The 14715-nt window shown below is 33.9% G+C and overlaps 1 protein-coding gene across 4 annotated transcripts in view; it reads left to right on the top strand.

Annotated features, from left to right (window-relative positions):
• The window catches only part of FAM120B (family with sequence similarity 120 member B), a 121993-nt gene that overhangs the window by 5104 nt on the left and 102174 nt on the right, over positions 1-14715 (top strand). For all 4 annotated transcript variants that reach the window (XM_074309276.1, XM_074309277.1, XM_074309274.1 and 1 more), the window contains exon 2: positions 5544-6578. In XM_074309276.1, coding sequence (XP_074165377.1) covers positions 5565-6578 — 1014 coding nt within the window. In that variant the 5' untranslated portion in view covers positions 5544-5564. The remainder of the gene's footprint in view (positions 1-5543; positions 6579-14715) is intronic.

Here is a 14715-nt window from a genome sequence, read left to right as displayed (position 1 = left end):
GTGTCTGTCTCCCATGCCTGTGTTGTTCTGTCCCCTCACCTTTGCTTTTTAGTTTTCCTCCTTCAAGGATCATCTCAAAGTTTACCTTCTTCAGGTCTTTTCCAGTCTTCTTAGCTTCTAGTGCTGTCTCCTTTAAAATTTCCTTCCATTTACTATATCTAAAATTATATACCTAGTTATTTACATATTATCTCTCTCATTAAAATGTATGCTTTTTAGTTTTTTTTTTTTTTGGCCTTTCTTTATATCCCAGGACTTACAGTATTTAGAATATAATAAGCATAAATGCTTGTTGCATTGACTGTTAAAATTTGAAAATATAGGTCTAGAGCTTGGGGAGAAAGGTCAGAACTAGACAGAATGATTTGGAGTCATGAGCATAAATTGAGGGAATAACGAAGACATAGGAATGGAAGGTATTGCTGGTGGGTTGGGAGGGAAGGAAGTATGGTGAGAAAATGTTAGAGGTGGGGCTTAAGTAACACCAATTTTTAAATCTTAGAAAAGAGAAAAAGGAGCCAGCAAAACATCAGTTAAAGAGAAAAGCAGGGAACTCTTGAGTATCATAGTGTCCTAAAATTAGAGGTGTAGTGTTGTCCCTAAACCTAAGAAGAGCTAAAATAAAAAAGAAGAAAAGTGGCCAATGTGATCAAATCAAAGATATTCAGGACTGAGAAAAGGCCTTTGAATTTGGTAGTAAGGTCATTGGTGATCTTTTAGATAGCAGTTGTAGAGTGATGAGTGGGAATTAAATCATTCCAATAATTTGAAGAGTAAAGGTGAGTAATAAGAAAGAAATAAAGGCCTTGGACTTATGTGATTGGAAGTGACAGCTAGAGTAGAGAAGAGGTGCACCCAAAAAGATAGAATAATCTAAAGACAGACTGTTTTTAGGATTGGGAAAACCTGAATCTAGGGTTTTGAATCCAGAACCATTAGAGAAGGAGAGACTAAAGCCGAATAAAAGAGAAGGAATGACTGCATTTAGCAAGATCATGGAACGGTATCTAGCCTATAGGAGAAACAGTGTGATAAAGAAGTGGAATAACCTGACTTAGATCAGGAAATTAGATTAAATTTGTTAGAATTGAAAGGTTGGAGTCTTGGGGGAAAGAGAGGAAAATGTTTGTTTTACCTTTTAGACAGATACAGTTGTAATTTCAAGTTAGTGATTTATCTATTTTTATCCCAGTCATATAGAATATAGAATAGAATATACTCACCATTATTTCTAAGATATTGGCAAAATTATTGAAATATGTTTGTGAAATCATTGCGAAATAAACATTTTGATGGAAATATTTAGAAATATTTTTGCTATGATAAGAAGAGGATTGTTATTACCAAGAAAGAAAGAAATATAATGTGTATGCATATATACATACATATGTACATGTAAAACAGTTTACTTAAGTATAAGATTAGAATTCTAGTTTGTGTTTGGTGTTATAAATTGTTTGGTTTTATAAAATAAGCATATGCAGCTTTGAATGTACACCAGAACTATGTACACCAGTTTTTTTCCAACTGGGGCTTATTAAATCTGATAGTGTTATCTCTTCATTGGCTGCACAATACCTATAGCTCTGTTAGCAACAATCCACACTTTTTATCTGGTGAATACCAGTTTCTAGAATAACTCAGATCAACCATACTGTTCTTAAATTCTTCTAAATTAGGGGTTTTGTGTCTTGTATGCACCCTTTTGGCAGTCTGATAAAGTCTATGGACTCTTTCTCAAAATATTGTTTTCTAAATGCATTAAAATACAAAATTACAAAAAAAAAAAAAAACCATTTATTTTGAAATCTAGCTGTCAAAAACTTTTTAATGTTCCCAGCCCATCCTTAAATATATCTACATATCCCTTGTTATTCTTTTCTAAGTAATGTATGAAAACTTAGGAAGACTGACTCATTTGTAAACTATTAATCAATTTTCTAAATAAGTGTTTCTAAATTATTTAAGTCTGCTCTAATTAATCTCTTATTTTATTCAGATCACTTAGCCTCTCAAGCCTTATTTTCTTCATCTATAAAATGAGTGAGTTAATGTAGTGATTGAAATCTTAGATTCTGTCTCTAAAATGTGGCGCCCTCTCTGATTTATTCAAGGTTTGTCTGTTAGTGTCTTCTGATCATAATGAATCATAGTATTTTTAGGCTGGGAGAGTTTCTCCCCCATCCCAAGAATCTCTGTTCTATTTAGTAGTTTCCCCCAGGTATTCCTTAAAGGATATTTTTTACTCATGATACTAAAATTATCCATAAAAAAGGGAACTGGATCTGTGATTTCATTGGCAAAGGGAATTTTGAGGAAATTTCTACTAATTTAAATCAGCATCTTCTCTGTAGCTGATCTTTAAGTTTAAGGTGACTGCTAAAAGTTTGAGAGTTGCATAGGGCACTAAGAATTAAGTACTTTGTTCAGAGTCACACAGCTTGTATCAAGCAATCAATAGTGCCCACCACATGCCAACTATTGACAGATTTTGTACATTTATGTACAGCATGTGTCAAGAGGTAGGATTGTAACCCAAGTCTTCCTGACTGAAATAGGATCTCTATCCTCTATGCTGTCCTGGCTCCTATGGAATTTTCTTCCACGGAAAATTTATTTGTACAACAAGACAAAATAGAGAAAAATCTATTTCATTTACTCTGTTTTTTGTGGGGTCTCATCCCTCAGTCATTATACAGTAACCATACATGTGTATACCTATTATATATACATATTATATACCCATATATTTGTCATGCCAGATTTGCTAGTGTGTCTGGCATATGTGAGAGCAAAGTCGGAATGGTTTTCCTTTAATAGTCAAAGGTTTAAAAAAAGAGAACATATCTTTTTTGGCAATAGTAATAGACAAAGTTTTTCTCTTTCATCTTAAACATTTCATTTCCTACAACACAAAAGTTGGTGTTTGGAAACTGCACTTAAAGGATGAAGGGGGCCAATATTTAAAGCATTGGAAAAGCTGAAGTACCCAAAGGACCCCTTTAATGTCTCAGGTTCCCAATCTTTCCTATCCAAATTTTTCTTTCTAAATGCCATTGTAGAACACATTGTAATGTAACACTCTTGCAGTAATTTGTGATTCAAAATGTGAGAAATCAGCAGTGTGAAAGACAGGAAAAACTCAGTACCTGCTTAATTAAAACATTCAGTGAATTTTTTCATTGGGTTGAGAAAGGAGGAAAACATTTGAATAAAATCAAAGCAAAAGACTGAGCCTGTCTCCTTGCAAAATAAAGAGGAGAATGTTTTCAGAAATTCAGTGTTGTCACTTGCAGTTTTCAGTAGAAAATGCTTGAAACAAAAATCCCTTTATTAGTGAAGAAAGGCAGCCAACCCAAATGTGACAGAAGCTACAGCCCAAATGAGAGCCAGTGTTTCTCTAAAAGGTGGGAGTGAGTGAGGGTTTTATTTTTGCTCCATCTCCCAAATTTATCTCCACAGTGTTTGTGTTGGCTTCATTTGCATCTTAAGCATCACTGCCAAGTAACTATGGGAGCAGGATAAGCTCCGTAGTTATTAATAGGGGCCAGATTCCTATGGCTTCATGCTCTTGTTTGAGGCCATCCCATTTCCTGGAGAGAGACTCCACATGTTGGATGGAGTGTGTAGGTAGCAATGGGAGTTGTAACTCATATTAGTGAATATTCAGCTACTTTAACTTTTTGTCCATTTGTTAGAAATAAATTATATACATACATAAATTTGATTCAAGAAACCATATGATTTTGTTTTGCTTTATTTTTTGCGTAGCCTTATTCACTTAATAACTTCCTTCTGGTTTCTGAATCCCTTTTAAATGAAGATAACACCTTATTCTATATTTATTGTGCCATAATATTACCATTCGTATCCCTCTTTTAGAATTATCTTCAGTAGAAAATAAGATTTACACCTTCAGTTGCGTCAGTAGCCCAGTTTATATATGAGATTATTGTACAATAAAGTACATTTGAGTGGAATCTGAGATTTTCTTATACTAAATTCTGCCATATAGGAAATTGTTATATGTGTGTATATTAATGCACATACTGATACACCCACATATATATATATATATATATATATATATATATATATATATATATATATATATATATACAGTATATATATATATATACAGTATATATGATAAAATATATATAATTGTTATATTGAGATTCCAATGTTATTTCAGATTTTTTTTAAAATATGCTATCAAGGGGGCAGGTAGGTGGCGCAATGGATAGAGCACCAGCCTTGAATTCAGGAGGACCACAGTTCAAATCTGGTCTCAGACACTTAACACTTCCTAGCTGTGTCACCCTGGGCAAGTCACTTAACCCCAGCCTGGGGGGAGGGGGTAAATATGCTATCAAAGTACAGAATATCATATTGTCATCAATGCTGAGGTTTTTGAAATACTCAAGAATTTATTTGTGTCTTTGCTGCTTCTATGTCATAGACAATAAAATAGTTAATGTTTCTTTTTGGTATCTTTGCTTAATTCATTGTTTTATTTAATTGTTAGTCATTCTTATCCCTAGGAACTATTAGCATATTAAAACAAATCTTACTAAATTTTGCTAAGTTATTAGATTTATTCTTTGGTTCCTAAATATTTTTCTAAAAAGCATCTTTTTGATTTAATGAGAGCCCATAAGAGATACTTAATTCTTAGTCAAATAATCATTAGATTGAGAATAAAAATGTTAGTAGTATATTTTCTGATTATTGGTAGGCATTATTGTCTGATTGAATGTATATACTGATGATCTACTTAATTTTTTTTTTCAAATGTTGAATTTCAAGATTTGGAGGGGGGCGGTTCTAAGATAGAAAAAATAAAACTATCAATGGGCCAGTTTTCCATATATGTTATGTTCTCTTTTACGCTGTTATTTTTATGGGAAAAGGAAATGACACTGATTCAGAATTCAGAGGACTGGGGTTCTTCCTTCACTTCTAAGGATTATACCTTTGTGACATTAGGCAAGTAATTTAATGTCTCTTGACTTTAATTTCCTCATCTGTAAAATGAGGACTAGGTGGCCTCTGAGATCCTTTTACTTTTAGATTTATAATCTTGAATTCTTTAGTTATGATAATCATTTGGCCCAAGTAGCTTTTCAAAAAAATTGCTATTTGTATTCAAAATGCCTAGAATTGAAACTGACTTTTTGAAAAACATACTTCTGTTCTAGTTCTTGGCTTAAGAATTTTTTGAAGCAATAACTTTTGAACTTTAAATGATTGCCATTGTCTTTCCTGAATTCCAACTCAAGTAATTATAGAAACAATACAGTTTTGAGCTTAAATAACTATATTTTATTTATATAAAGTTTCCAGTGAATGTTGTATTCTTTACTTTTCATCTGATACAGAGCTCTTAACCAGTACATAATTCTGTCTCAGGTAAAACTACTCCTCAGCAGAAAATGAACTTTTTCCATAAATTGTATTTTATTATGTATTTGATTTGAAAGATACTTTTTTCAGCTGCATTAATAAAATGAGGGATTAACCATATTTATTTTTGTTTTCAGATTAATACCAAGACTTCAACAATGGGCGTGAGAGGTTTACATGGATTTGTGGGAAATGCCTGTCCTGAGGCATGTACAGTAGTAAATTTGAAAGAAATGGCAGAAAAATACCAAATTCATCAAGCTGGATCCACTCCTGTAATAGTTGTTGATGCCATGTGCTGTCTTAGACATTGGTATACACCAGAATCTTGGGTTTGTGGTGGCCAGTGGCTGGAATACCTTTCTGTTTTACAAGATTTCATTAAAGCTTTTACTACAGCAGGCATCAAATTGGTATTCTTTTTTGATGGTGTGGTAGAACAGAAAAAGAGATGTGAATGGGTAAAACGGAGACTCAGAAACAACAAGGAGATATCTACAATCTTTCAGTTCATCAAGACACATAGGCGGCAACCAGGCAGAGAAATGTTCTTCATTCCCTCAGGGCTGGCCACATTTACACGCTTTGCTTTAAAATCTCTGGGTCAGGAAACTGTGTGTTCGTTGCAAGAAGCAGACTATGAAGTGGCTTCTTATGGTCTCCAAAATAACTGCTTGGGAATTCTTGGAGAAGATACTGACTATCTCATCTATAATACATGCCCTTACTTTTCTATTAATAAACTTTGCCTTAACAGTCTTGTTACTGTTATGTTTTCAAGAGAGAACCTTTGTCAGAGGCTGGGTCTCAATGTGACAGATCTTCCTCTCTTGGCCTGCTTACTAGGCAATGATACAGTTCCAGAAGGGATGTTGGAAAATTTTCGGCAAAAATGCCTGTCTGGTTATTCCTCTGCTAAACAGAACAATGACAGAAGAACTAATACTATCCTAGCTGTGGCAAACTACATATCTAGGGTGCTCCGCTTACAGCAGGGGATGAAAGACCTGGAAGAAATGCTACCTTTGAGACAAAATAAAACTGTGTTTTATAGAGGGGTGGCATCCTATCTCCTTCCAGGGCAACAATCTCCTTGGCTTCTCCAAATACCCAGCTTGGAAACATCAGACAAGGAAGAAGCAACCATGTGTTCAGATTCAGAGATCTTACAGGTACTGTACTTATTCACCCAAATATAATACATGCTGACTAAAAATGGCAGTCAATAAATATTGTTATATAGCTACCATGTTCAAGGCAACGTTTTGGATCTTTTAAGGGTGAGAGGGATACACACAAAAGGAAGGTATTTGCTCTCAAAAAAAATTTAATGAGAGACATGAGACAAGTATTCATGAAATGTTTATTAAAAATACAATATATAATGATGCAGAAATAATACTTCCAGAGAGGGAACTATCCTCTCTGGTCTGGACTATCTTGTTGGACTGGTATGGGCAGGAAAATCTTCAACTTAGGATGAATAGAATTTGAATAGACAGAGGATAGATTTCAAGTAAAGAGTATGACATGAGTGGAAAAATATAGCCGCCAGAATATTCAACTCATGTTTAAAGAATAGTGAAGAGAACAATCTGAGTTCCCCAGGGGAAATTTGAGTTAGAGTTTTTGTAGGAGAGCCATGAAAGACAGCTTGGAATTGAAGTTGGGGTGACATTATCTGTGAATGTGAATAGGATGAACTCTCCCATAAAACAGATAAGTGGATAGGAGACTGGTATAACGTATTTAAATTCAGGTTAAGATATTTGACATTTATTCTGCAGTTAATGGGGAGGTCTTGAAGACCTTTGATGAGAGGAGTTACTTGGAAGAAAGTGATGTTTTCAGAAGATGGTGATGTTGTTCTTGGTGGTTTGAAGAAGGGAGATACTAGACATAAGATGGAATAGGATAGAATAATAGCTATAAGGGATGTAAAGAATAGTAACACATGAAAGGGCCTGGATTGTGATGTGAAAGACATTAGAAAAAGAAAATTGGAAGGGAATGGTAACTGATTAGATAAACTAGGTGGTAAGAGAAAGGATCCAAGAGGAGAGTTTCAGTGTGCAAGAAATAATGAGAGTAGATGAAGCTCTTTTGAGAAGATAATAAATTTGAGTCATGATGGGTTTAAGTTGCTGGCATAATGTCCAATTGGAATTCTTCAATAAACATTTAAAGATGGAGCAATAAAGGTCAAGAAAGAGGTTAGGACTAGAAATGCACATTTGAGTATTATCTGAATAAAGATTTTTGAGACCTGTGAAAGTGAATGCTACCTCCAAAAAAGAGAGACTATTGAGTGTAGAATAGCAAAGGGCTGAGAACTGAACTTGGAAAATAGTCACATGGAGGTAGGAAAGCAAATAGGCTCATGTCATCTCAAAGGATTAGAAAGTTTTTGGATAAGAGAGAATGTGTGGTGATAAGTAAGGACTGAGGAAGAAAAAATAATGAATTTGGCAATTAGGAAATCAGAAATCTTTGAGAATGTAGTTTCATTATCATAAAGGGTTGAAAGATTATAGGAAATTAAGAAACAAGGGAGAACTGAGGAAATGGATGCAGTAGGTAAGAACCACATAGCTAAAATGTTTGGTAATAAAAGGAAGGAAAATAAACAGTTGAGAATTGAGTAACTGCAATAGCAATTGAGAGTTGGCCAAGATAGGGAGACATTCTTATTTGTAGACAGAGCGGAAGAATCCAATATCAGTGTTTTAAGATTTGGGGGAGGGGCACCCAAGACAAGGTTTGTAAAAGGTTGGAGAAAAATGGAACAGAATGTAGGTGATAAGATTTTAGAAAAAAGGTGAAGTATCTTTTCCTTTGAGACAAGATCAGCCAAATTAAAACCCTCTAATCAAATATTAAACTTGAAATTCTAAAATTAAAAAGAGAAATTAATAATATTGAAGGTAAAAAAAACCTATTAAACTAATAAAACTAAGAGTTGATTTTATGAAAAAAACCAATAAAATAGATAAACCTTTGGTGAATCTGATTAGAAAAAGGAGAGAGGAAAACCAAATTATTAGTCTTTAAAATGAAATGAAGAGGAAATTAGAGAAATAATGAGTTATTTTGCTTAACTTTATGCCAATAAATTTGATAACCTAAGTGAAATGGTTGACTACCTCCAAAAATATAGGCTTCCCAGATTAACAGAGGAGGAAGTAAATTGGTCCATTTCAGAAAAAGAAATAGAACAAGCTATTAATCAACTTCCTAAGAAAAAAATCACCAGATCCTGATGGATTTACATGTGAATTCTACCAAACATTTAAAGAACAATTAGCCCCAATGCCATATAAACTATTTGAAAAAATAGGGAATGAAGGAGTCCTACCAAATTCCTTTTATAATACAGACATGGTACTGATACCTAAACCAGATAGGTTGAAAACAGAGAAAGAAAATTATAGACCGATCTCCCTAATGAATATTGATGCTAAAATCTTAAATATTAGCAAAAAAAACTACAGAAAATCATCCCCAGGAGACAAGATCAGAAAATTGGTATAGAGACAGAAATGTTTTCTGGTAGAGAGGACCTCTGAATTTTCACAGAATAGCTAAGATCACCTAGGAATTCCTATATTGTTGTTGAAGCGTATAATGATTTCCTGGTCCTGCTCATTTCATTCAGCATCAGTTCATATAAGTCTCTCCAGGCCTTTCTGAAATCCTCCTGCTGGTAATTTCTTACAGAACAATAGTATTCCATAACATTCATATACCACAATTTATTCAGCCATTCTCCAATTGATGGACATTCACTTAGTTTCTAGTTTCTGGCCACTACAAAGAGGGCTGCCACAAACATTCTTGCACATACAGGTCCCTTTCTCTTCTTTAATATCTCTTTGGAATATAAGCCCAGTAGTAACACTGCTGGGTCAAAGGATATGCACAATTTGATAACTTTTTGAGCATAGTTCCAAATCATTCTCCAGAATGGCTGGATGTAGTCACAATTCCACCAACAATGTAACCACATCCCCTCCAATATTCTACATTATCTTTCCCTGTCATTCCAGCCAATCTGACAGGTGTGTAGTGGTATTTCAGAGTTGTCTTAATTTGTATTTCTCTGATTAATAATGATTTGGAGCATCTTTTCATATGGCTAGAAATAGTTTCAATTTCTTCTTCTGAGAATTGTCTGTTCATATCCTTTGACCATTTATCAATTGGAGAAAGGCTTGATTTCTTATCAATTAGAGTCAATTCTCTATATATTTTGGAAATGAGGCCTTTATCAGAACCTTTGCCTGTAAAAAATGTTTTCCCATTTTGTTACTTCCCTTCTAATCTTATCTCATTAGTTTTGTTTGTACAAAGACTTTTCAATTTGATATCAAAATTTTCTATTTTGTGATCAAGTAATGTTCTCTAGTTCTTCTTTAATCATAAATTCCTTCCTCTTCCACAGGTCTGAGAGGTAAACTATCCCCTGTTCCTCTACTTTATTCACAATCTCATTCTTTATACCTAGATCAGGAACCCTCAATAGCTAGTCTTAACTCATATAGCAAAGAAATCCCTACTTAGAAATACTTAGTAAGTGTTCAATCTCTGCTTGAAGGGACTCCAGGCTCACTAGGAGACAGCCCAAATCTGCTTTTAGACAGCCGTAATTATTAGGAAGTTTTTCCTATCAGTTCTAAATTTCCTTCTTGGCAAGTTCTGCCTATTACTTGGTATTGCCTTCTGAAGCAAAATGGAATATGTTTAATGCTTCTTCCATTTAATAACAATTCTTCAGTTGCTTTAAAACAGCCTTCTCGTCCCCTAAGACTTCTCAAAGTTAAATATGCTCAGTTCCTTCAACTGAGCTTCATGAAACGGACCTTCACCGTCCTTGTCACCCTCTTGGACACTCTCCAGCTAATTAATGTCTTTTTTAAACTGTGGCACCCATGACTGAACATATGTTCAGAGCTGTGCTTTAAAGATATTAATTTGCCAGTTTTATAAGTGTTAGATTAGAAAGGGGAGAGATTAAAAGCTGGAAAGCCAATTAAGCTGCTGCCTTGGTCAAGGACAGTTGAACACCTGAACTAAGATGATTGTATAAATGGAAAGAACAAGTAGGATAGCAAAGATGTAGAAGCATAATAGACAGAATTTGGCTGCTAACTGGATATTAGGGATGAAGGAGAGGGAAGAATTGAAAACTTTAAAAATTTGCTATGAGGTTTGTACCACATACAACTTATTCTTGGAGCATTTCTTAAAGGTACCGTGTTTTTCTCCCTATTTGATCTTGTATTTCACAAGATTAATTTCTGACCACAGTAAATCTGTAGTTATAAGAACAATGACCTGCTCTTGGAAATTTATTAGAAAAATTAGATTATGATGATGATAAAATTCTTCAGACTGAAAATGTTTTGGATCTAGATTTGTCTTACAGAGTAATTACTTAATGAATTAAACACCAACTTTTTCATTGTTACTCAAGCAAGAAATGTTCACATTCCTTGTATATAGAATAAATATTTGTTGATTTATTAATTCAAGAAATTGCTCCAATTATAATTTAATCAGGACCTAATTCAGAGGCAATATGTTTTCCTAAAATTTTTCCCATTGATACCATAATTAAAACAATTTTGTATTATTAGTTCAACACATTGTGAGGGAGGGATGGGTTTAAATAATATCAAATAAATCTGCCTTCTATAATTTCTTAAAAGAAAAAAAAAGAATACTATTTTAAATCATTTAAAGATTATAATCTTATTTAGGCCATTTTCTGGTAACATTTTTTTCCAGGAAAACAGGATAGAAGTGTAAGTATCATGAAGATGACAATGGTGATTTTATGTTGGATTGCTAGTGTTTGTAATCAGTTTTTTACAGTATTATTAAATGTGAGCTAGCTATTTTTGATCTATTACATACAAGTTATAATAACATACATAGTGCAACTCACAGAAGTCAGAATCAGTAAACAAACCTGAGTTTGGCTATAGTTCTGAAAATTTCTGTGTCCATGAACAAATCAGTTAGCATCTTTGAGTCTCACTGCCTTCATCTGTAAAATAGTGAGAGTAATTGTTATTATCTCCTAATGGGGTTGTCATGAGGAAAATTTTTTGCTATATAAATGCTCATGCAAATCTGGCCAACCATTTCTGAATTTTTCCTCTTTGTCATTTCTTATGGCTCAATAATATTCCATTACATTCATATTCTACAAGAGTTCTGCTATCAGTTTTTTGGTGTGTATAGGATATTTCCTGCTTTCTGATTCTCCTAAAGGATTCATCCAATAATGATATCACTGGGTTAAAGGGTATGGGCAGTTTAGTCACTTTTCTGGTACAGTTCCAGCTTCTTCATTTTATAGAAATAAGGCAATATTCCCTTGGTTACACTGATTAGGACTCATTCTTCTGACTAATAAATAGCACTGTTTTTGTTGTGTCATGACATTTAGTAAAGAAATAATAAATTTTTCACTTGATATCCTGTCTAGAGAATATGCTACCATTTCTACTTTCCCATGTATATAAAATCTTTTGAGCAAAACCTACACTTGCCCCAAGGGCATCCTTGATAAGGATATTAGAAGAGAAAAGTGAAGATTTTGAAAGAGAAATTGCCATACATTGAAAGATTTAGAAGATTTGAGAATCTACTTGCTTATTATTTGTATTAAAAAAACAAATTTATTTAGGGGAACAAACTACTTCAAAGTCTGTCTTCCAACAGGCTATCCCTCACTTATTACTTGAAAGACAAACAAGGTACTAATTGAGCAGATATTTGCTCTTCCAAAGTTCAACACTGTCAAGAGAAGATATCTGCTTCAGGGTCTAGGTTGAACAAAGATTCTGTATAGTTGATGATTGTCCCCCTCATGTTCCTACTGTTTGATGGCATGGTGTGACACATTGCAAGGTCTATTAATCCATGATCATTCAAAATCAGCTTAAGTGGCACTTCCTACAAGATCAGCAAAGTTATTAGTCCTCATCCTGCAAAATTTCTATTAATCTTACTTCCTTCAAGATGCAGCTCAAACACCACCTTTCTCTACAATGCTTTCCTGATCCTCTCACCTATTGCCCTCCTTCACTAACTTGTAATTAACTTATTTTGTATATATTCATATGTGTTCATGTTGTATCACTACAGATTATAAGCTTTTTAACGTCAATGATTTCATTTTTGTCAGTTTTTATCTCCATGACACTAGTAGACATATGTGCTTGTTAATTATAGATATATTGTCTATATAAATATTATTTTGGGGTTGCCAGATGAATGTAAACTTCTTGAGGGTAGAGATAGTTTAATTTTTTTTGTCTTTGTATTCCATCTGACTAGCACTGTGCCTGCCACATAGTAAGCATTTTAGTAAATGCTTTTTGAAAAATTTTGCCTAATTTATCATACAGGAAACAAAAAAATGGATTCAGAATGCCTATTGCCCATATTATAATGTACATTTAGATGGAAAGCTTATAGAGTTCTTCTGTTAATATATACATCTTAGACACACTACAACTAGATAATGAATAGCCCAGAGTTGAACTGGAAGAGGGGACTTAGCTAGATTGCCTTTGTGAAATTGTAGTTCTTTAATGGCTCCAAACTTCTCCCTAAAAAAAAAGCTCTATCTTTTTTAATACTAGCATTTTCCCACAGATGTTATATGGCTTATTCATTGGGGTTATAATTTGTTGATTAGACCACTATTACAAATTTAGTGGAGGATATGAACAAGGGTTGAATGGGGTGGACAAACATTTGGATTATGATCTCCATTGTTGAAGGAAAATATCCAAATCATTGAGAGTGCAGATGCATTAGACTATATTCATAAAGTAATAAGTGGCACCATCTTAGATTTGATAGGAATGAAAAAACTTTCAAGGGATCAGTCTGGAAACAATAGAGGACACTACATTTGAAACTAAGAGACCTGGGTTCCAGCCCCAGCTCTGATTATAAACTAATCAAGCCACTTAATAGCTCTTTGCCTCAGTTTACTCATGCAAAATCAGTAGATTGAACCAAAAGATTTATAAGCTTCAGGCATTCTTTGATTATCTCATCTTTATCTGTGCCTGTTTTAACCTCTCTCCCAATGAAACAATAGTTCATACAGGGTGAGACTATTTCAGTGTTGTCTCTCTTTCCAGTGCCTCCAATATACTAAGTGCTTAATATAATTGCTTGTTAAATTATATTGATTTTGATACTCTACTCGGCCTGTATTCAGCTTTTACTTTGTCCTAGGCCTAATCTTGTCTGCACTATTAATTATTCTTGCTAGCACTTTAATTTCTCTCTCACTCATTTCTTTATAATTTAATGATTATGTTAAAATGTCTTCATCATCAAAATGAGATATACTTAAATTGGAGGATGGGCATAAAAACATCTTCTTGGATCAGTCAGTCATTAAATATTTTTTAGCATTAACTACCAGCCAGGTATTGGGAATACAAAAGAAAAGTAAAAGTCCCAGCCCGAAGGTTCACAGTTCTTATTGTGTAAACAACATACAAGTAAATATGAACAAGCAAACTACATGATAAATTGGAAATAAAAAATAGGAGAAAAGGCACTAAAATTAAGATTTATTGGGAAAGACTTCCTTTAGAAAGTGAGATTTAAATAGCACCTGAAGAAAGTCAGGAGGAAGAGAGAGAATTCTGATCATGTGGGACAATCAGTGAAAATGCCCAGTTGAAAAGTTTAGGATCGTGTTTGAGGAGTCACAAAGTCTATGTCACTGGATAATACATGGTGGGGTATAAAATGTAAGTAGATTGGGATGAAGAGACAGTTATGAAAGGCTTTGAACACCAAATAGGATTTTCTGTTTGATCCCAGAGATCATTGGTGCTACTAGAATTTAATTGGTTGTGGGTGAGAGGGGAAAGATTGGGTGAGGAGAGTCCTGATCCGATTTGTATTTTAGGAAGATGGATTTGCAGCTGAGTAGAGGATGGACTGGAGTAGAGAGAAGAGCTAGTGGCTGGTGAATCTACTAGCTGACTATTACAGTAGTCATGAGGTGATAAGGACCCAAAAAGATTCAAGAGGTGTTTTGCAAAGTTGAAATCAACAAGCCTTTAGCAACATATTAGATATGGAGGTGGAAAAGAAGAGTAAAGTTGTGAGCCTGAGTGATTAAAATTAGGAAACATTTGGGAGGAAAGAAAAATTCATTTTTTAATGTGTTGAATTTAAGATTTGGTTAATTAAAATGGAGTTGAAAACTAACATCTATTCTTTTCTGCAGTAGCAGAAGAGAATATCATATTTCTTGTTGTTAGC

This window comes from Sminthopsis crassicaudata, chromosome 4 (assembly GCF_048593235.1).
Source record: "Sminthopsis crassicaudata isolate SCR6 chromosome 4, ASM4859323v1, whole genome shotgun sequence".
NCBI lineage: Eukaryota > Metazoa > Chordata > Mammalia > Dasyuromorphia > Dasyuridae > Sminthopsis > Sminthopsis crassicaudata.
The sequence above is the reverse complement of the archived record's forward strand: the minus strand, read 5'-3'. Positions and strand labels throughout refer to the sequence as shown.